Source organism: Rattus norvegicus, chromosome 7 (assembly GCF_021556685.1).
Source record: "Rattus norvegicus strain SHRSP/BbbUtx chromosome 7, alternate assembly SHRSP_T2T, whole genome shotgun sequence".
Taxonomy (NCBI): domain Eukaryota; kingdom Metazoa; phylum Chordata; class Mammalia; order Rodentia; family Muridae; genus Rattus; species Rattus norvegicus.
In genome coordinates this window covers 16618495-16642355 of record NC_141540.1, presented here as the reverse complement: position 1 = coordinate 16642355, position 23861 = coordinate 16618495, and the positions used below count along the sequence as shown (strand labels likewise).

Sequence of the window (23861 nt, the reverse complement as noted above, 5' to 3'; positions counted from 1 at the left end):
CCACGCCCATTTGAACACTTACATACAAAGTACAAATGTTGGGGGGATGGTTTTGTGTACTGTGTATTTCAGATGCTGATCACTGTGCCCAGAGATCTGGTTGCAATGTAGATGTTGACACTGCCATGATTATTTTCCATCACCTCTGATTGGTTAATGAAGTGCTAATCAGCCGGTAGCTGGGCAGGAGAAGAGAATAGGGTAAGACTTCCAATCGCAGTCAGGGGTTCCAAGGACAGACTCAGAAGAGTAGAGAGAAAGAGGGAAAGAAGGAGATGGACTAGGAGGATTCTCCATGAAGTCATGATGAGAGAGCAGCCATGAAGACACACATGAACCAGAGTGAGCCAGGGCAAAACCAAACGGCAAGTTATAGGGCATGTGGCTGGGCAGTAGCAGCCTGGCCAGGTTAGAATAGCTCAGAACCTGCCTAGCTTAGTGCTTGCAGCCAGTTTATAAAAATACCAGGTCTCAGGGACTGGAGAGATGGCTCAGCAGTTAAAAACACTGACTGCTCTTCCAGAGGTCCTGAGTTCAATTACCAGGAGCCACATGGTGACTCAAACCATCTATTATGTAATATGATGCCCTCTTCAGAGATAGCGTACCAACATACAAAATGTTAGGAAACATATAAAATAAATAAATCTTAAAAATATGTATCAGGTCTCTGTGTCGTTTATCCAAGAGCTACAATAAAGTACACTGGGTATAAAAGCTCTCTGTGGTTATTTGGCAGCAAAGGAGGCAAAGAAAACCCATCATAATTTCATTTACATACACACACAACTTTTTTCTGAGAGAAGTTCTCACTGTGTAACCCTGGCTGGCCTGGCACTCATTATGTGGCCGGCTTTGAACTCACGGAGAGCCATATGCACTGCCTTCTGATATTAAAGCCTTGTGCCAGCACACCTAACTAAAAAGGACAGAGAGCACATGGCCCAATGGTGGATCGCTTACTTAGCATGCGCAAGGCACTGAGTTCAGTCCCCAGTACTGATTGAAAGAGAGACTGAGAGGAAAAGGGAGAGGGGCATGGAGGGAGGAAAAGAGGGGGAGGTAAATCTAAGCATTGTGGTACTTGCCAGTAATTCTAGAACTCACATGGTTTATGCAGGAAAGAGTGCCACGAGTTTGAGACCAATTTGGGCTTTGTATCATGTACCAGGCCAGTCAGTGCTCTATACCAAGGCCAGCCAGTGCTCTATACCAAGACTCCATCTCAAGAAACCAGGAAGGGGCTTGGGGATTTAGCTCAGTGGTAGAGCGCTTGCCTAGCAAGCTCAAGGCCCTGGGTTCGGTCCCCAGCTCCGAAAAAAAGAAAAAAAAGAAAAAGAAAAAGAAACCAGGAAGGGGCGGGTATAGAAGTGGGTTCCTTTAATCCCAGTAATTGGTGGGCAGAGTCAGGCAGATCTCTATGAGTTTGAGGCCAGTGTGATCCAAGACAGCCAGGGCTATATAGTGAGACCCTGTCTGAAGAAACGGAAGGAAGGAAGGAAGGAAGGAAGGAAGGAAGGAAGGAAGGAAGGAAGAAAGGAAAGAGGGAAGGAAATGGAGGGAGAGAGAGGGAAGGAGGAAGAGGAAACAAACCAGGAAAAGAGGGCAGAGAGAGAGGAAATGTTGACCTTTGATCTCCACACAAGCACACAGGAGTGTGCAAGTACATATACCAACATGTATACAACACACACACACACACACACACACACAAACATAATTAATTTTTAAAGGAAACATAGTGACCCCCTGACACCAGCAATGATACTCTGCTATGCTTGCAGCAGGAGCCTAGCGTAACTGTCCTCTGAGAGGCTTCACCCAGCAGCCAACGGAAACAGATGCAGAGACCCACAGCCAAGCATCAGGCAGAGTTCAAGGAGTCTTGTGGAAGGAAGAGTAGGAGGAAGGACTAGGAGCTGGAGGGGTCAAGGACACCACAATAAAACCTACAGAGTCAACTAACCTGGGTCCATGGGGGCTCAGAGCCTGAACCACAGGTAAAGAGCATGCATGGGCTGGACCCCTGCTCATATGTAGCAGATGTACAGCTTGGTCTTCGTGTGGGTTCCCTAACAATTGGAGGGGGGCCTGTCTCTGACTCTGTTGCCTGCCTTTGGATCCCCTTCTCCTAGCTGGACTGCCTTGTTGGGCTTCCGTGGGAGAGGCTTTGCTTAGCCCTGCTATGACTTGGGCTTGATTGGGGGTGGGGGGCTTTCCCTTCTCTGAGGAGAAGGGGGCATAATGGGGAGAGAAATTTGTGAGGGTAGGGCTGGGAGAAGAGGAAGGTAGGGGCTGCGATTGGGATGTAAAGTGGAGAAAAAAAATAAGTGAATTAATGAAAAGAGAACACAGTGAGAGTCTGTCTCAATAAAAAGATTGGAGTTTAGCCCCGGGGTAGAGCACTTACCTAATGTGCAGGGCCCTGGGTTCCACCCGCCCACACAGCAAATAGTAGCCTGGACAGGAGTCCGAGTGAACAGCACCAGGAGACACTAATGTAGACTGTGGACTTCGAATGCCTGATGTGCAAATACAGGCTCATTGATTCTCGCTGGTGTGCCACTCTGAGGTAGGGTGTTGACAAGAGACCGTGCGTGTGTGGGGGGAGGGAGAATGCCTACAGGAACTCTGTATTTTGTGCTCAGCTTTGCCATGAGCTTTAAACGTTTTGGGGAAACCAAGGCAGGAACAGCACTACTTTGGAGCCAGCCTGAGCTACGTAGTGAGACTTCACATCAGATTTTCTTTTAAAAAGTAAAGCGGACTGAGAATCCTGTATTCCCAGCCATCAGGAGCCCGAGGCAGGATTATAAATTCAAGTCAACTTGGCTGTATAGTGAGGCCCTGTTTCAACAGAGGGTGGGGACCAATGATATAGTTGAGGGGTAGAGTGCTAGGCCAGCATGCTTCAGAACCTATCTATTAAATAAATAATAGGCAAATTCTAAAAAAATCAATTTATCTTGGTAACTGGGGTTATCGGTTTTACCAAAGGAAAAGCTGAAGGGACATGCACCCCACACGCTTAGTTCCTAATTTATTTATCTATTCATTGATTTTGTAGGGCTACGTGCTGTGGCTCATGTGGAGGTCACAGGACAACTTTCAGGAGGATGTTTTCTCCTTCCCACCGTGTGGCTTCCAGAGACTGAACTCCGGCCTTCAGTTCGGGTGTCAACAAACGTTTTAACCTGCTGACCCATCTCTCTGTCCCTCGCCCGTACGCGTTAGCAGACAGAGAACCTTCCGTTCCTAGATCTCTGGAAATCTGGGCTTGAGGGACAATATCAATTCACACTCCCATGAGATGTAGAGCCCACTCGAGCTCATGCCTCGGTGACCAATTCCTGAGCTGCCTCACTACACCTCCCTTCATCCTGGGTGGTCTACCGAGAGAGAGAGAGAGAGAGAGAGAGAGAGAGAGAGAGAGAGAGAGAGAGAGAGAGAGAGACACTGAGGCTGAAGAGCACCCGTTGGTAGAGCGATTGCCTAGCATGAGGGAATCCTTAGGGTCAATCCCCAGCACCATGTAGACTAGCCGCGATGGTGTATGCCTATAATCCTAACATTTGGGTGCTGAGGGAAGAAAATGGCTAAGCTCAAGGTCATCCTTGGCTACATAGGAAGTTACATAGCCTGGGCTACATGCGACCCCGGAGAGAAAGAGGGTGAGGGAGGGAGGTGGGGAGAACACACCTCCGCAGGGGAATTAGAATACGAGGTAAGGGAGCAGGCCCTGGGGTAGTTCCCTGGGGAATTCCAGGTCTGGCTCAGTCTGGGCTTCCCTGGCCTGGCACTGGGACCTGCCTCCTGCTGTTCCTAGCCTGGTGGGCCTCTTAGAAACTTGTAAGGCTGGTTTGAAGGTGGAAGGCCAAGAGAGGAGCAGTTTCCACACCGCCCAGCCTCAGGGAGCCCGCCCCACCTGATGCCAGAATAAAGGGGGGTTGGATCTGGCTGGCCTGGGATCCCAGCACTTAGGAGGAGGTAGGAGGTTAGGAAAGCTCCAGGCCTACCCAGGCTCTGTAAGAGATTCAAGGACATCCTGGAAGGGCCGGAGGTGAAGGGGGACAGGACCATTCAGCAGGACTCAGACATCGGCACCCAGAGAAGAGGACAGATCCTGTACTACCACAAACCTAGGTGGGTCCCTAGAGTAAAACCAGAGCTCTTCCTTTTAATCAGGCACTGGAACTGGGCTGGGAGGCAACCTCCAAGAGCCAGGCATCGTGGCTCCCCCTGTAATTCTAGCACTTAGCTCGCTAAAGCAGAAAGATTGCTTCATGCCCGAAGCCAGCCTCTAAGACCCTCTGTCAAGAAGCAAAACAGGAAACGAGGAAGATGGCTTGGTCGGTCAGAGCATCTGCTATGTGAGCATGAGGGTCTGAGTTAGGATCCCCTTCTGCCATGTTCAAAAGCAAGTAAGTTCAGCATTTGGAAGCAGAGATAGACAGTAGATCCTGGAGCTTGCAGGCAGCCTACCGGAAACAATGATCCCCTGGTTCAGAGAGGGACCCTGTCTTCAGGCAGTAAGGTGCACAGGGACAGAGGAAAATACAGATGTTCTCCGCTCACCATGAATGTACATACATGGAGTGTGCATGCATGTGCATGCACCATACACACATGAGCATGCATATACATATATGCACATGCATACAGGTACACACACACACACACACACACACACATTGCCCCCAAGCCTGATGACCTGAATTTGATCACTGGGACCCACACCGTAGAAGGAGAGAGAACTGAGTTTCACAGTCCTCTGCCACACATGCACCATGTACGCACACATGGAGAGAGGGGGAAGTGGAGGAGAGGGAGAAGAAGGGAGAAAGAGACTAAAAGCTGAGGAGGAAGAGGAAGACCCCAACCTTTCCAGCATCCTGTGGCAGGGAAGGGTGGTGGGGGGGGGTGTGTGCAGCACAGGAGGGGAGGGTGACTCTAACCACAGGCTTCCTCTCTCTGTTTGCTAGAATGTAGATATGAAAGGTTCCCGGAAGGCCCACGTGTTAAAGGCTGGGTGCACAGCATGTGGTGCTAGGTGAGGGCTAGTGGAGGGAGTCACTCAAAGGTACCCTCACCCTACAGTTCTCCTTTCTTGCATCTCAGTGTATGAGAGGTAAGCAGCCTTCTCCATCAGAAGTTCCTCTCTCCTCAAAAGCCCAGAGAAGCAAGGGCAACCAACCGACCAAGAACTACTACTGCTGAAACTGTAAGCCAAAAGATATCTCTCTTCCTTAAACATAGATGGCTGTCCCTGGGTATGATGATGATGTGTGCTTTAATCCTAGCACTCAGGAGGCAGAAACAAGCAGATCCTTGTGTTTGAAGGCAGCCAGGTCTACTCAGCAAAAGTTCTGGGGGCTATAGAGCAAGACCCTGTCTTAAGAGAGAGAGAGAGAGAGAGAAGGAAAAAATGAAAAGAAAAATATCTCAGATAAGAAAAACAAGCCTCCACCTTGCCCAGCATAGCCTGTCTTACCAGACAGTTGAGAGTATCATCTAGTGGTAGCTTCAGGTCTGTCACTTCTGAGACAGGGCAGAATTTACTGAATTGACTTCAAAGCAATTGGGAGCATCACTCCCAAGAATGGGCAGAATTTAAACTAGGTATGGTCCACACCTAAAATCCCAACACTTAAGAGCCTAAGATAGGAGGAGCCTGACTCTGAGGCAGGCCTAGGCTACATAGCATCACCCTGCCTCAAAATAAAATGTAAAAACATAGCAATGTGTGGCACACACCTAATACCAGGGCTGTGGAAAGGTGGAGAGGGGAGGATCAGGAGCTCAGAACCAGCTGGGACTACATGAGACTGTCTCAGTACGTAAGTAAATAAATAAGGCCTGGATGAGATTCGAAAGAAAGGAGGAAGGAAGGAAAGAAAGGAAGGAAGGAAGGAAGGAAGGAAGAAAGAAAGAAAGAAAGAAAGAAAGAAAGAAAGGAAGGAAAGAAGGAAGGAAGGAAGAAAGAAAGAGGGGTTGGGGATTTAGCTCAGTGGTAGAGCGCCTGCCTAGCAAGCGCAAGGCCCTGGGTTCGATCCCCAGCTCCGAAAAAAAAAAAAAGAAAGAAAGAAAGGAAGGAAGGAAGGAAGGAAGGAAGGCTGGAGAGATAATGAAGATAGATTAGATAGATAGATAGATAGATAGATAGATAGATAGATAGATAGATAGATAGAAGATGGATGGATGGATACATAGATACATACATAGACAGACAGAAGATGGATGGATACATAGATACATAGGTAGGTAGGTAGATAGATAGATAGATAGATAGATAGATAGATAGATAGATAGATAGAAGATGGATGGATGGATGGATAGATAGATAGAAGATGGATGGATGGATGGATACATAGACAGATAGACAGACAGACAGACAGACAGACAGACAGACAGACAGACAGACAGATAGATAGATAGATAGATAGATAGATAGATAGATAGATAGATAGATAGATAGCTGGGGAGATAGCTGGAGAGATGGCTCAGAGGTTAAGAGCACTTGTTTGCAGTAGACCTAAATCTAGACCCAGCACCTACATCAATCAGATGGCTCACAACAGCTTGTAACTCCAGTTCCAGGGAATCCAATGACCTCTTTTGTTTTTCATAGGCACGGCCCTCCTGCAAAACCCCACACATGTATGATATAAACACATGTACACAATTAAAATAAGGGGGCTGGAGAGGTGATTTGGTGGGCAAAGGCATTTTGTTGTGCAAACCCTGACAACTGGTGTTCTCTCTCTAGACCTGGGTGGAAGGAGAAAACTGACTTCCAAAAGTTGTCCTCTTCTCCCTCCGCTTGCACGCCGTGGTACATACACATAGCCACACTCATCTCATGGGCACACACTATACACTTATACACGCATATACGATACTAATGCTCACAGGTTATTTCTCCACAGCTGAAATGAGCCAATTCAAGCCACATTAGGACATATTAAAGACAGGTTTACTGAGAAGCAGGTTTATTGGGAGGAGGGCATAGGGCGAGTGCCTGAGGTGGTGCACATTTACCTATCAAAGCAGAGCTGGCCTTCGGGTTCTCCCAGCATCCCTCAGTCCCTACCTGGAATACCCTGCCCCCAACCCTGAACTTTACAGCCCAGGGCCTGGACTGCCCTTCCCCCAGAGGCTCTTCCTTGTCTAATCCAAACACATTTTGATCTCTCTCTCTCTCTCTCTCTCTCTCTCTCTCTCTCTCTCTCTCTCTCCTCTGCACTTCTCTCTTTTTCTCCCCACCACCCCCATGGTGATTTCCCTGGTCTTTAGAACCAGTGAATTTACCTAAGAGCAGCTTCCCAATAAACCTGCCTTTAATAAATTCTAATCTGGCTTGAATTGGCTCATTTCATCTGCAGAAAAATCGCCCATCAAATACTTTCATTCATATAAATAAATAAATATTATATACATATATATATATATATACTTTTTTTATTCGAGATAGGGTTTCACTGTGTGGCCCTGGCTGTCCTCGAACTCAATCTGAGGACCATGCTGACCTCAAACTCAGAGATCCACCTATCTTTGACTCCTGAGTGCTGGGGTTAAAGTCATGAGCCACCACTGCCTAATTTAAACACAAAACTGTTGTTTTTTTTTTATTTTTGGAGTTGGCGGGGCGGGGTGTCTTTTGGTGATGGTGGTGGTGGTTGGTTGGTTGTTTTTTGTTTTTGTTGTTTTGTTTTGCTTGAAACAGGCTCTCTCTACATAGTCCTGTCTGCCCTGGAACTCACTAAAGTCTTTTAAACCGTATTTAAGAATAAAGAAAATAAGATAAAATGTAAAAAGGGGACTGTAGACCAGGCTGGCCTTGAACTCACTAAAGTCTTTTTAAAAATATTTTAGAACAAATAACATAAGATAAAATGTAACAAAAGGAGGCTGGGCATATAGCTCAAAGGTACAGTACTTGCCCGGCTTGCCTAACACCCTAGGTTTAATCCCCAATATTGCAAAATAATATTAATAATTGATTGTATGTATTTTTTTAATTTCTGGAGTTTGAACTTCCCAGTCTGCAGCTTTTGGCAGGGACCTGTCTTGCTGATCCATCATGTCACTCTGGGCGGGTCTCTTTGAAGCCAGATAACCTTAACCCAGGCTCTCTACTCCCACGCTCCCTTAACTCTGCTGGGGTGACTTCTGCCCTGGGGCGTTTTGGTAGAGCAGATTAATTCTCATGCCCCTATCCTCCTAGGGCCTCAGAGGTTCTCTGCTTGGTTGTACCCTGGAACTGGAGCCCCAAAATGAAGGCCTGGGGTGTCCTCTGGATTGTGCTTGGATTGTCGCTGTGGCCAAAGCCAGGGACAGGTGAGTCCAAGGGCACAGGCCTGAGGAGGAGGGGTTGTTGCTTTGTTCAACCCTAGTGGGGCAAGGCTCCAGCTCTCAGCACATTACATGTTCCCAGCCCCACAGAGTCAAGGAAGGGGTGCCAGAAAGACATGGGGATCCAAAAGCAAAAGTTAAGGATAGTTTTCCCGGGAAGAGATACACAGAACCAGAATAGGAGTTAGGAGAGCTGGGTTTGATTGAGAAGCAGAAGAGAAAGGGTATTTTGGGGAGAAAACAGCAAAGTTACAGACTGTATTGCCCACGGAAGAGCACCATTTCCAGGTACTGGGATTAAAATGACCTTAGGCCCTGGGTATGCAAACACTTGTCTGTATTTCCAGAACACAGGGAGCTGAAGCAGGAGGACCATGAGTTTGAGGTCAGCCTGGACTAACTACATAAAGAGATAGTAGCCAGCCTCCGATCTATACCAAGCCACTGAAACAAACAAAACAACCCAACTTCCCAGATTCAAATCCTACCTCCTCCACTTCCTAGTTGGGTAACCTGAGGCAGCTAACATGACATTTCCATTTCAGATGCTTCATCTGTGACAGGAAACTAATGGGACATACCTTATAATGTTTGGTGCGGATTCAAACGGTTAAATAGGTCACTTGGTAAATGGTTAAAAACATTGGCAATTATCCAACAATTCTAATTCTGCTGTGGGCCTGGTAACCAAACATTTCTAGCTTCCATTTGTTTGTTTACTTTTGCCTTTCTTTCTTTCTTTCTTTCTTTCTGTCTTTCTTTCTTTCTTTCTTTCTTTCTGTCTGTCTGTCTTTCTTTCTGTCTTTCTTTCTTTCTGCCTTTCTTTCTGCCTTTCTTTCTGCCTTTCTTTCTTTCTTTCTTTCTTTCTTTCTTTCTTTCTTTCTTTCTTCCTTTCTTCAAGCCAGGGTCTTACTATATAGCTCTGGCTGTCCTTGAACTCAATCTATAGACCAGGCTGGACCCAAACTCAGAGATCAGCCTACCTCTGCTGGGATTAAAGACGTGTGCCAGGATGCCTGGCTTGGATTCCATTTCTTCAAGAGGGAGAAAACCCATTCTCCAACTCCCCTCTGGTCATTCATTTGTCTGTTCATCTGTCCATGCACCTGTTTGTCTAACACAAGATCTCACTTTGTAGCTAGGATGGCAGGGAACTATGTAGCTCAGGCTAGTCTTGTGCTTATGGTGATCCTCCTGCCTCAGCGTTGTTAAGGGAAGGGATTACAGGCATGAGGCACCTAGCTTAACTTCCTAGCTGTTCTGTGATTACTTCCCAGACAATAGCGAACATCATGTGCACCAATAGGGCGCTAATAATAGACCAAGGAAAGGCAAGCTCACTAAACCAGTGAGTTTACTGGGGTCATTTATAGGAATATGGGTGACCAAAAGCAGCTACATCGCCAAAAAAAGCCCATCCTCAGCATGAATGATGGCTCACAAAAGCTGCATCTTTGGCGCTCCCTGCTGAACCTGCAGGCGGCTTGGCTCTGTGGAGGGTCTCTGCTTCCCTACACTGGCTACTGCTTTTCTTTTCTTTTTTTTTTTAAAGATTTTATTTATTCATTTTATATATGCCGAGTACACTGTCACTGTCTTCAGACACACCAGAAGAGGGCATCAGATCTCGTTACAGATGTTTGTGAGCCACCATGTGGTTGCTGGGATTTGAACTCAGGACCTCTGGAAGAGCAGTCAGTGCTCTTAACCACTGAGCCATCTCTCCAGCCCTGGCTACTGCTTTTCTAACCTTCACAGACGAGCCTCTTGCACTTTAGGACTTTAGACGGTTTTGGGAGTCTCCTGAGGCCTGGAACCAGTTTATTGCCTCAATTTTAGTAAGAGGCCTCAAGTTGGAGAAAATTGCTACATAACACTCATGCATCCTTCAAAATATTTTTCTCTTTATAAAACTTCCTAACTCTAATCTATCACCAAACACTGTCTGTCTGGGCTAGAGAGAGGGCTCAGTGATTACAAGGGTGTACTGCTATTACAGAAGACCCATGTTCTGTTCCCAGCTCCCACACTGAAACAGTCACCACCAGTAACTGCTGCTCCAGTATAGCCAAAATTTCTGGCCTCCATATACACACACATACCCACACATAGACACACACACATTATTTAAAACAATAAAAACTATTATCAAATAACAATAATAATTTATAATTCAGATATTAAATTAAATATAGTTATCATAAATTATATAATTATAAATTATATATTAAATAATATATTTCTAGGCATAATGAAATATAATTATATTATTATAAATGATAGTATTAAACAGTAATGAATAATAAAAATTACTATTAAAACAATAGTAATTTTTAAATTACCTGTCTTTACCCCTACATATATAGAAATTCTGCCTACTTCTTGTTTATTACCACCTGCCACCGCTGTGACCCCAGCCACCTTCCTCACTCACCTCTATACTGTGCCCCTCTTTATTCTAGCGCCTTGCAAATCCGTTTCCATACATATAGTAGCCCATAGAACAATTTTGTCTTAACCTAATGAGTGACTAGACACCGTGGCCATAGCATGGAAAGCATTTTCTTATCAAGGAAAGCATTTCATGGGGGCTGTTTACAGGTTCAGAGGCTTAGTTCGTTTTTAACACGGTGGGAAGCATACACATAGACGTGGTACTGGAGAAGCTGAGAGTTCCACATCTTGATCCGTAGGCTGCAGGAAGAAGAGAGAGCCACTGGGCCTGGCTTGGGCTTCTGAAACCCTAAAACCCACTCCCAGTGACACACTTCCTCCTACAAGGCCACACCCACTCCAACAAGGATACACCTCCTAATCCCTCTCAAGTAGCACCACTCCCTAATGACCAATGGTTCAAAGTTATTAGCCTGTGGGTGACATTTTTATTTAAACCTGGCCAGGCCTCTCTCCTGCTCATAGTCTTGCCGTGGCTCCCCAGTGCTCAGACAGTCCTACCTCCTTACCCAGCAGGCAATAGTCTGGGTGCCTCAGTTTCTTCCTCTACACAGTGGTGTCGGATGAAAAGCTAGGAACACTAGGAAAATGCGACATGAACAGAGGAACGTTCCAGAACAAATGAAGCTGCGTTGCTGGGCTGACTCATTCTTTCTCTCTGCAGCCTCCTCCTTACCCATGGTCATGGACTCCATCATCCAGGCTCTTGAGGAACTTGAGCAAAAGGTACTGGTGACTGAGGCCGGCGTCACTGCCTCTGCATGGATTCTGTCAGCCAAGAACTACAGCTCCCACAATTCCCTTCACCAGCACTTGCTGCTGAAGGCACCAAGCCAAAACACTACAGAGCCAGATACTCACTCGCTCAGTCCGGAGCTTCAAGCCCTGATTTCTGAGGTGGCCCAACATGATGTACGGGATGGGCAGGAGTACGGAGTGGTGCTGGCACCTGATGGCTCCACTGTAGCCGTGAAGCCCCTGCTGGTTGGGCTGGAGGCCGGCCTACAGGGGCGCAGTGTTGCTAACTTGTCTTCAGATTGCTTGGATACTTGCGATACTGGAGCCATCTGGCCAGGACTCAAAGATGCCTTCACAAATGTCTCTTCTCCAGATGCTGGAGCCACTTTACCAAATGACAAAGCCAAGACACCCACCACTGTGGACAGACTCCTGGCAGTCACCTTGGCTGGAGACTTAGGTCTGACCTTCCTCCACAGGTCCCAGACTTGGAGTCCTCCAGGCCTGGGAATTGAGGGTTGCTGGGACCAGCTTTCTGCCCCCAGGGTCTTCACACTCTTGGACCACAAGGCATCCAGGCTCACCATGGCTTTCCTCAATGGTGCCTTGGATGGAGCTCTCCTTGGGGCCCACTTGAGCCGGATCCCTAAGCCCCACCCACCCCTCAGTCGCCTGCTGAGAGAGTACTATGGAGCTGGGGTGGATGGAGATCCAGCGTTCCGCAGCAACTTCCGAAGGCAGAACGGGGTTGCTTTGACTTCAGCCCCTACCCTAGCCCAGCAAGTATGGGAGGCCCTTGTCCTGCTACAGAAACTGGAGCCGGGACATCCGCGGTTGCAGAACATGAGTCAAAAACAGCTGGCTCAGGTAGCCACCTTTGCTACCAAGGAGTTCACTGAGGCTTTCTTGGGTAAGGACTTTCCCCTGGTCCCTCATAGATAGATACCTCCAGCCTACTGTGATCCCCCTGGATCAGCAGGGTCCAGGGCCTGGGAAATCCAGAGGGACATCAGAGTCCCTAGATAAGGACAACTTCATGGGCAAAGAAATGCTAGAGTTGGTCCTTGAAGAATAAACAAGAGCTTATATGACTTTTAAAAATGTTTAAAAGAGAGGGAGGGGTGTAGCTCAGTTGGTAGAGCGCATGCGTAAGAAAAACCCTGCATTCAATTCCTACCACCACAGTAAACGGTGCATAGTGGTGCATGCCGATAATCCTAGCTCTTGAGAGGGAGAGGCCAGAGAATCAGAAGTGCAAGGTCATCGTTGAATATATATCAACGGCAGCCTGGGCTTCATGAGACCTTGGACTCCACCCCCCTGTCCCCCAACACAAGAGAGAGCATACAACTGGAAGTCAACACATGAGAGCTGGTTTTTTAACCTATTTATTGAGACAAGGATATATATATACATATATATGTATATACACACACACATATATACATATACACACATATATACACATATGCATCTATACATACATATACACACATATACATATTATACATACATATATACACACATACATCTATACATACATACATACACACACACACACACACACACACACACACACACACACATATATATATACACACATATATATCCCAGGCTGGTCTTGAACTTGAAAGTCCCCTTCCTGAATCTCTCAAATGCGCTATCATATGTACGCTTTTGGATTTTCTCCTAGAAGTAGAAGGATGTATAGAGGATTCCACCTATCTAGCTATCTACCTACCTATCATATATCTACCTGTATATATACCAACCTACCTTCCTACCTATCTATTATCTATCTATCTATCTATCTATCTATCTATCTATCTATCTTGTGTACTCCTTCTGAGTCATCTCCCTGACTAAAACTAGATGCTTGTCAAATCCTGGAGGCCAGAGGGATGCCCACAGGTTCATTTTAATAGAGATTCAGTCTTCCAGATGGAAATGTTTGATGATCAAAGTCTGATGCTCCCTTGCTCTTGAAGGATGCCCAGCCATTCATCCCCGCTGCCGCTGGGGAGCGGCGCCCTACCGAGGCCACCCAACGCCACTCCGACTGCCACTTGGACTCTTATATGTGCATCACACATACGTGCCAGCGCCACCCTGCACCACCTTCCAGAGCTGCGCCGCCGATATGCGCTCAATGCAGCGTTTCCATCAGAACGTGCGCGGCTGGGCTGACATCGGCTACAGGTGGATCAAGCCTAGTCCTCTGGGGGAGGGCCTGGATGGCAGGGGGTAGAATGAGTGGATGGAAATAGGCAAGTAGTAAAAGGAACTTGTGGTGGGCGTGGTCAAGAACCAGACTGTGGTCAAAATAAGGGGCGAGGTCCAAGATTGGGTGGGTCCAAGGGAGGGAGAGAAGAGTGAAAGAAGAGCGAATAGGGTGTGACTGGTTCTTAGGGGTAGATTCAAAATGGAGAAAGTTTGCTTTGTTTGGTTTGGTTTGGTTTAGTTTTGGTTTGGTTTGGTTTGTTTCGAGACAGGGTTTTCTCTGTGTAGCTAGCTCTGGTTGTTCTGGAACTCTGTAGACCATCTTGGCCTCGAACTCGTGTGTGCTGGAATTAAAGATTTAGGCCACCACAGCCGCAGCCGCAGCCGCAGCCGCTGCCGCCGCCGCCGCCGCCTCCTCCTCCTCCTCCTCCTCCTCCTCCTCCTCCTCCTCCTCCTCCTCCTCCTCCTCCTCCTCCTCCCCCTTTTAACCCCCTCCCCTAGCCTCTCCCCCTCCTTCCTCTAAGGAAACAAGGTCTCAGTGGGTCTGGAGCTATGTGGAAAAAGCTAGTCTCGAACTCATAGAGTTCTGCCTCATTCTTTTTCTGAACGCTATTATTAGGGTATTCTGCACCATTTTGCAAGAAGGAACGGTTTCTGGGTTTCCGGGTGTTCAAATGATATTGAATTGGATGAAACAGAAACAGTGTGCTGTATTTGGTGTCGTAAGACACAGGGACAGAACCCCTCTGATCCTAAACATCCCATCCCCTCCGCAGTTTCGTGGTAGGCTCCGACGGCTATGTGTACCAGGGCCGTGGCTGGCACTGGGTAGGTGCGCACACGCTCGGCTACAACTCCCGCGGCTTCGGTGTGGCCTTCGTGGGCAACTACACTGGGTCACTGCCCAGCGAAGCTGCGCTGAACACCGTGCGTGACGTGCTACCGAGCTGCGCGATTCGCGCAGGTCTCTTGCGGCCAGACTACAAGCTATTCGGTCACCGCCAGCTAGGGAAAACTGACTGCCCGGGGAACGCGCTCTTCAACTTGCTGCGCACCTGGCCTCACTTCACTGTGGTGAGTCTTCTTGTCCCCGAGCTTAGCCTGTCACCCCTGCACCTTCCAAACATGACTCGGGCAGGCGCAACCTTCAGTCTCTCCCCATGGCATCATTTGTCCTGTCCTGACACAACTTCAGCCCTGGCCCTGGCCCAGCCAGCTCAACTGTTGCCTCACTCCTAACACCTCTGCCACCACCCCTCTGAGCTCAGTCTGGCCTTCTTGTTAGATTACAGACTTCCAGCTGGCCAGCTCTCCTCTAAAACGCTATTGCCTTTCAGCCTCTGTCTTACAGCTGCAGCCAGGAACTCCTGGGCTGTTTTGGAACTGAAGTTTCTCTCTCTTCAGGGCCTCATCATGATTATGGCCTGCTGGTACTCAAAGCTCTCATCTGAAGAGCGATTTGTCTTAGGTCCTTACTACCAAACACATAACATTTTTTATTAATTTATGACAATACCCAAGAACTCACTCTAGCCTCCTATTGTGAAGGCTTCTGCTCATACAGCCCTAATCTAACCTGTGACCCTTCAATCCAAATTACTCTGTTGGCAAAACAGTAATAGTAATAGTAATAGTAATAGTAATAGTAATAGTCATAGTCATAGTCATAGTAATAGTAATAGTCATAGTCATAGTAATAGTCCAGTCCCTATTCCTGTGATGCTCTCCTCTGCTCATCTCAACCCTTAGGGCTCTTGATAGTCTCTGACTCCCTGACTCATGAGGATCCTTATATTAGAGCCATCTACCCCTAGCCAACACAACCAGCCGGCCTCTGATTTCTACCACTGCCTAACCACACAGTCGCATTACCTGAGCCTGTTTTGTTTATTTGTGAAACAAAGTCTAACCCAGTCTAGCCCTGAACTCTCTGTGAGGCTCAGGCTGGCCTCCACGCCCACCACCCTCCTGTCTCTGCCTCAAGGGCTGAGGTTGCAGGCTCTTGAAGTCTATCCCATCCAATCGCTCCTTTTTTTTTTTACTTCCTTTTTAATGTGTGCATGCATGTGTGCATGTGTGTATTTATGTCTGTGGTATTAAAGGCAACTTCCGGTGTTATCCCCAGGGAAGCCATCTACCTACCTCCTTTGAGACAGGGTTTCTCCACACACTGAAGCTCACCCAATAGGCTAGGTTTGCTGGCTACAAGGGGTGACAAGGGGTCTTCTTGTCTGCAGATCCCCAGTGCTGGGACTAAATGATGCCACTTTGCCCAGCATCTTTACGTGGGTTCTGGGGGTCAAACTCAGGTCCTCACAAGCATTGTAAGACAAGCATTTTGTTGACACAGCTGTTTCCCCAGCAGCTGTTTTGATTTTGAGACTCCGTTTTCTGTAGCCCAGTGGGGGTTGATCTTTAACTTCAGATCCTCCAGCCTCTACTTACCTATATGTTGGCTCTCCTGTTTTCATTAAGCTATGTATCTTCCTACTCTTGCCTGCAGACAGGTTTGAGTTTGGTTTGTCTTAATAGGGACTTGTACTTGTTATGTAACCTGGGTTAGCTCGCTCTTTCTTTCTTTCTCTCTTTCTTTCTTTCTTTCTTTCTTTCTTTCTTTCTTTCTTTCTTTTTTCTCTTTGAGACAGGGTTTCCACTATGCAGCCTTGAACATGCATAGATCTACCTGCCTCTGCCTCCTGAATGCTGGGATGAAAAGCTAAAGGCCCGGGTCACCACGGCTTGCCCAAGATTAGCCTTAACTCCCCATATCATTTGGCCTTAGACTCCCAAGTGCTAGGATTATAGATGTTTCCCACCATACCCTGCTACAGTCAGCTTTGTGTCCGTTCCTTCACTTTGGGCCCCCATCCTGTCCTATATCCAAGATTCCATAGCCAGGAAGGCAGACCCAACCATACATGCACCCTAAGTCTCATATTCTCATACTTCTTCTAGGTTGAAAACTGAGAACTCCTTTGAGGGACCCTTGAAGACCCAGGAGGCACTGTCTATCCCCGCTGATCCTTTGAGCAACCACCGGCCTCCATTAAAGGGACCACTGAAAGGAGATCTCTGTGAGGACCATCTTCCTCAGAGACCAGAATGAAAGCAAAGTGTATGTGGCTCAGTGGGAGAGCACATAGTTGACAAGCAAGAGGCTTTTTGTTTTGTTTTGTTTTTTGATTTTCATGACAGGGTTTCTCTGTGTTGCCTTGGCTGTCCTGGAACTCACAGAGATCTGCCTGCCTCTGCCTCTTCAGTGCTGGGATTAAAGCCATTGAACCACTGTCCATCCGAGGTTCTTGATCCCTACTCTAGCACCACAGAATAAATAAAACTGGCTATGGGAGCTCATACTTGTAATTATAGCAAGTGGAAGATAAAGGGAGGATTTATCAGAAGTTGTGGGTATTAGGGACTCACACCTCCTAACAATGAGTACTAGAGAATCAGGGTGACAAAAATGGAGGCAGTTTAGTGTACGACCTTGTAAGGTGAAATGCCAACAAAACCAGCAATGGTGCCCCATTGAGGGGAAAACTTATTGTTTATGATCCTAATCAAAATTCCTTTCCCCTCTTTGCTGCATGTTGCCTGGGTTTCATTATCCATCCCTCTTTTTCAACATGTGCTCTTGGTCATGGCGCAGTAAGTGGCCTGTATCCTCCCATACTGAGATAGGTTTGAAAAGAAGGTTTGCCAGAAAGCCAGACGAGAAGAAGGCACGCGCTGTCAGGGCAAAGAAGCCAATGCCTTCTGCTCACCTGAAAGCCGAGCCCATCTAAGGGGCTTCTGTATGGGAAACGAACCACGCTGTTTCCCGCCAGAGCTAGAGGCTAAAACAAAAACAAATAAATGAACTTCAGCACAAAACAGTGATCTGGAGCCACCCCTAAAACTTCCCTATTAGGATGTAAAAGGGCAAAGCCTGGAGGAAAAGTAGCCAGGGAAAGCAGTCAAGCAGGCTCCCACCGCAGATGAGCAGAACTCAGTTATGGGAAGACAGCATCAAACAGACCTTCTTCCTTCACTGTCATCCCTGAGCCTAAGAGGCAGAGAACCTGGGCCACTGGCAGAGGACCACGCAGGAAGTGTTAGCTCAAAGGCACCGTGGGATTGTCTGCCACATAATGAACAGATTGGACCCCACTTCCTTAAAAAGAAAAATTACAATAAAACCATAGCTCAGTGACCGCACTCGCCCCAGTACTAAGGGCCCTGAGTGTCATCTCCAGCACTAGAGAAAGAAAGGAAGAGAGAAAGTGAAAGGGGGAAATGTTAGGAGCAGCCGGGTAAGCAGCCAACTAATAAAACAGAAGAACTCTGGAGATACTTCAGGAGATAAGCTTAAGGATCTGAGTTCAAATCCCCACTATTCATGTAAAAAGCTGAGTGATGCTGAATGCTCCTGTAACCCTGGCGCTACGAAGGGAGGCCACGGGAGGGTGGCTGAGGCTTGGTGGCTACCGGCCAAACTCCATATCTGATGAGATATACTGTCTCCAGAGAATAAGGCGGAGAGTGACAGAGCAGAACACTTGGTAACATCCTCCTCCGATCTCTGTGGATGACCCCCCAACCCCAAGCCCCTGACCCCAGTCAATATAGCAGAACATGGAGTAGCTCACGTGCACAGTGGATGGTTTGGGTGAAGTTGAATGAGGCCTATCTAAAGTATACACCTATGAGCTCAAGCATATCCGGCTGGCTCTACAGGAAAAGCTGTTGGCTTTACTAACCATACCACCCCTCCATTAGGCCGGGGACACCCTTCCGAGGTGAATGTCTGTACTGCACATTTGAGGTCTCCAGCACCACAAACGAAAAGCCTCCCAGTTTGATTGGTCATTCTCCATCGTAGGAATATCCCACATCATATTCTACCCAGTAAACATATACAACCGTAATTTATCATTTTAACTAAATATAACTGAGGGAGGTTACCCACACCTGCAGTTTCAGTTTTCAGGAGTCAGAGGTAGGCATTTCTCTGTGAATTTGAGAACAACCTGCTCTACTAAGCAAGTTCCAGTCCAGTTATAGCTACATAATGAGAGCCTCACTCAAATTTTAATCAATTAATTAACTTACACGCATGTGCCTTGAATAGCAGCGTTTGGGAAGAAAAAGCAGGTGGAGTTTGACTTTGAGGCCAGCCTGGTTTACACAGTAGGGCTAACACAGAAAAACCCTGTCTTGAAAAACGTAATTAATTGGTTAATTAACTAATTCTAATTAATTAAAATAAAGCTGAGTATGTAGCCCAGCAATAGAGTGCTTGCCTGGCACATACGAAGGCCTGGGCCCCACCTCCCACACTGCATAAATGGGACATGGTGATGTGTGCCTTTAATTTCAGGGCTCAGGGGCAGAAAGCAAAAGAATCAGGAGTTCATGGTCATCCTTATGTAGCCCAAGCTGGCATTGAACACGCTACGTAGCTAAAGACCTCCAATACAGATAGCAAGCTCAAGACCAGGCCGGAATACATAAGACCTTATCTCGTGTGCGTGTGCGTGTGCGTGCGTGTGTGTGTGTATGTGTGTGTGTGTATGTCTCTCTGTGTGTCTGTGTGTGTTTGTGTATGTCTGTCTATGTGTGTATGTGTGTGTCTCTCTGTGTCTCTGTATGTGTACACACACACACGTGTGTGTGTATGTCTGTGTCTGTGTGTGTGTATGTGTCTGTATGTGTGTGTCTGTGTCTGTGTGTATGTCTGTCTGTGTATGTCTGTGTCTGTGTGTGTATGTCTGTGTGTGTCTCTCTGTGTGTGTATGTCTGTCTGTGTATGTGTGTGTGTGTCTGTGTGTGTGTATGTCTGTGTATGTGTATGTGTGTCTCTCTGTGTCTCTGTATGTATGTGTATGTGTATGTGTATGTCTGTCTGTGTCTGTGTATGTGTATGTGTGTGTCTCTCTGTGTCTCTGTATGTGTGCGTGTATGTGTGTGTATGTCTGTGTGTGTATGTCTGTGTGTGTCTGTATGTGTGTGTATGTCTGTCTGTGTATGTGTGTATGTGTCTGTGTATGTCTGTCTGTGTGTATGTGTGTGTGTCTGTGTGTGTGTATGTCTGTGTATGTGTATGTGTGTCTTGTGTGTGTATACATATTTATGTATATATGTGTATGTTTATTTTATATATGTATACAATATATATATATATACACAATTTATACACACACACACACACACACACATATTGACCTAGAGCTGTGGCTCAATTGTTAAGAATACTTACTGCTTGGGGCTGGACAGATGGCTCAGCAGCTAAGAGCACTGACTGCTCTTCCTAGATGTCGAGTTCAATTCCCAGCAACCACATGGTGGCTCACGACCATCTGTAATGGGATCCGATGCCCTCTTCTGGTGTGTCTGAAGACAGCAACAGCATACTCACATAAATAAATTTTAAAAAGAAAACAAAAAGAATACTTACTGCTCTTTCAGAGTATCTGGGTTCAGTTCCCAGCACCCCCATAGTGTGTCAGAACCATCTTTGTCTGTATCACTGGTCTCAGTGCCTTTTTTTGATCTCCATGGGCATCAGGCACATGTGTGGTACACATAAACACATACAGAGAGACAAAGAAACAAAACACCTGTTACACATAAGAATAATAAATAGAATGAAGAAAAATTAAAAGAAAATAAAATGAAGAAAATAATTATTTAGGGCCACAGGTATGGCTCAGTGGTAGACCACTTTCACGGTATGTTTATGGTGTGGAGTTTCATTCCTAGCAAAGGAGGAAGAAAAAGCAGAGATCTGAGAATAGAGCCAGTGTATAATGATGTGGCAAATAAAATAAGTAGAAATATACAGGGGAGGAGGCGTTGTTTTATTGGGTAGGGCTTACGTCGCCCAAGCTGGCCTTGAACACGCTATGTAGCTCCAGAGGATCTCCAATTTCTGAGCTCCGAGCTTCTCCCTACCAACTGAGATTACAGGCCTGTGCCACCACACCCAGGTTCATGCGGTACAGGGCTAAACCAGGGCCCTGTGCATGTGAGACAAGTGCCCTAACAATGACGCATACTTCTAGCCTCCAAAATGAAATTCCAAAGGGGAAAAATAAGATTTTTCATAATAGGATTGTGGGGGTGGGGCAGATTTTGTGGCAGGGTTCCTCTGTGTAACCCTGGCTGTCCTGGAACTCTCTTTGTAGACCAGGCTGGCTTCCTCCTGCCACTGCCTTCACAGTGCTGTGATGAAAGGCATGTTCATTTTTCTTTTTTAAAAAAAGATGTGTTTGTTTATTATATATAAGTACACTGTCGCTGTCTTCAGACACACCAGAAGAGAGCATCAGATCCCATGACAGATGGTTGTGAGTTACCATGTGGTTCCTGGAATTTGAACTCAGGACCTCTGGAAGAGCAGTCGGTGCTCTTAACCACTGAGCCATCTCCCTTGCAACGTCCCATTTTCAAAGCAAGAGTTTCAGGACAACCATAGTAAGGAGAGCTTTGAACCTTTGAACCTGGGCCTTTAGTGACTGCCCGCACCCTATACCCAGGGAGTCAGCCTTACCCTATCCACTTCATGACTCCAACTCCCCACATACACAGTCCACTATACATCCCAGGTTGGCATCAAATATGTGACACCAATTTTCTTGCACTAGTCTTCCGAGTCCTGGGAATTACATGTGTGCATTGCCCCACGGGTTATCGTTGCCGTTGCCTTTGTGCAAAGCATTCCTTCTACCTGGCACAATCATCTGTTTTCTTCTCATGCTTCGGTTTGCAAAGGTTATCTCCCTGGAGAAGTCTTCCCTGGTTTTTCCAACCTGAGAGGAATGGCATTTCCGCTCAACTGGTCATCCTTCATCCAGTGTATCTATCTTGTCCCAGTCTCCCACACAAATTCAAAATGTCCCACTGAATTCAGGACATGTCCCCCTCCCCAGACGGTAACAGGAGGACAGAAATCACATTTATTTAATCTCTTCCTCCATTTCATCTAGTGTACAGTAGGCACTCAGAAAACATGTATCCAATGTGAGCTTTCAGAAATGTTCGTGTATGTCTGTGTATGGATGTAGACCCTTGCAGTGTGCAGTGTAAAGACACTCAGCGGCTAGAACAGGGTTTCAGGTACCTCAGAGCTGGACATACAGATGGATGTGAGCCACCCATGCCATGACATTTCTTGCTTAACCTCAGAGCCATCTCTCTAGCCCTTGAATGGAAGCTTTTTGAGACCGATACCATCATCCTTTAAAAATGAGGAAGCGCGGGGAGAGGAAATGACTTGTCTGAGGTCACAGCGAGAAAGGAGATGGCCAGCAGTCCAACCTGGGTGAGAACAGTGCTGACTCACTCCTGCCAGAGCATCCACCCACTCCTTCTCTGTTCAATTTGCATTGCACTTTATTTATTTTGTATGTTGCACGTATCACGTGTGCATGAGAGTGGAGGGGTCTGAGGACAACTTGTGAGAGTCTGTTATCCCCTTCTGCCATGTGGGTCTCGGGGAACTACCTTGTATCCACAGATCCATCTTGACGGTCCCACCTCTTTCTCAAGTAAACATTTATCAAAATGTAAAAGATACTGACTGGACAGCACCCCAAAACTCGCCTCAAAGAGATTTCACAACAGAACACACCCAACCAGCTCTGAAACTCAAAAACAGAGCATGTTAAATTTATGTTGTATGAATTTTACTTGCACTTAAAAATAAATCTGGGATGGGACCTGAAAAAATGGTTCAGTGTTTAAGAAAATAGACTCCTAAGTCCAAGATTAATTCCCAGCAAATATATCAGGCAGCTAAATAAACTCCATGCACGACTGCGGCTCCAGAAGAATCCAATGCTTCTGACCTCTGTGGACACCCTCTCACACACGAATACACTACACCCCTACACACACACACACACACACACACACACACACACACACACACATGAATACACTACACCCCTACACACACACACACACGAATACACTACACCCCTACACACACACACACATGAATACACTACACCCCTACACACACACAAATACACTATACCCCTACACACACACACACGAATACACTACACCCCTACACACACACACACGAATACGCTACACCCCTACACACACACACACACGAATACGCTACACCCCTACACACACACACACACACGAATACACTACACCCCTACACACACACACACACACACACACGAATACACTACACCCCTACACACACACACACACAGAGTAGGGGTACATTTTAAATACTAGTCAAGGTGATTGATCCCAGCATTCAGGAGACTGAAACAGGAAGATCAATGTCAAAGGTTCAAGTCCAGCCTGGAAACTTTGTGTGGAAAAAAAAATGTAAGCTGAAAGTGTAGATCAGTTGATAACGCCTTCATCACACAAATAAAAGCCTGGGTTCAAGGGGGAAATAAACCAAACAAAACCAATAACAAACAAACAAAAAGGCTGGATATGTGGTGCACACCTATAATCCCAGCACTTGGAAGACAGTGGCGGGAGGAATAGAAATTCTCGACCAGCCCCATCTATGTACCAAGTTCAAGACCATCCTTAGACACAATAGATCCCATCTCAAACAAAGCAAAACAAAACAAAAGAAGCCATCTTCCAAAAGTCTCCTGTATGTCCTCACTCAGCCACTAACCCCTCTGAGTGAAATTGATTCCCTGACTTTTTAAAAAGATTCAGTAAAAGGAAGCATGAAACCCCTTGGAGCTGGAGTTCCAAGCAGTTGGTATCTGTCACAGATTTAAGGAGCTGAACAGTCCTCTGCAAGGACGGCCACACACTTCACGACCGAGGTGTCTCTCCAGCCCCAATTCCATGGTGTGCAGTGTCTTCATATGCTTGGTTCTCAACTTTCCACTACTTTCATTTTTTTCTCTTTCTTTCTTTTCTTTTCTCTTCCTTTCTTTGTTTTTTATCCTTTGAAACAGGGTCTTGCAGGAGAACCCTAGCTGCCCTGGAACTCATGAGAAAGCTCCCGCCTTAGATTCATAAGTGCTAGATTTTTGGGTGTATGTAGTTACCACTCCCAGAAAGGTTTGGGACACTATAATGTATATATGAACTCACCCAGGGTATACTCCTTAGTTTTTGCT

At 46.6% G+C, this 23861-nt stretch overlaps 2 protein-coding genes across 8 annotated transcripts in view; one reads left to right on the top strand and one right to left on the bottom strand.

Moving 5' to 3' along the window:
* The window catches only part of Cyp4f39 (cytochrome P450, family 4, subfamily f, polypeptide 39), a 72979-nt gene extending 70444 nt beyond the window's left edge, over nucleotides 1-2535 (bottom strand). Inside the window, 1 exon segment of the mRNA NM_001399679.1 lies at nucleotides 2411-2535. The gene's annotated coding sequence lies outside the window, so the exon portion shown is untranslated.
* On the top strand, nucleotides 1687-17127 carry Pglyrp2 (peptidoglycan recognition protein 2). 7 transcript variants are annotated; one of them, XM_087556178.1, is made up of 8 exons: nucleotides 1687-2000; nucleotides 3068-4143; nucleotides 5119-5221; nucleotides 8225-8337; nucleotides 11471-12454; nucleotides 13533-13743; nucleotides 14541-14838; nucleotides 16720-17127. In XM_087556178.1, the coding sequence occupies exons 4-8, from the start codon at nucleotides 8274-8276 to the stop codon at nucleotides 16729-16731; spliced, it is 1569 nt and encodes a 522-aa protein (XP_087412304.1). In that variant the 5' UTR covers nucleotides 1687-2000; nucleotides 3068-4143; nucleotides 5119-5221; nucleotides 8225-8273; the 3' UTR covers nucleotides 16732-17127.
* The last annotated feature ends 6734 nt before the right edge of the window (nucleotides 17128-23861 follow it).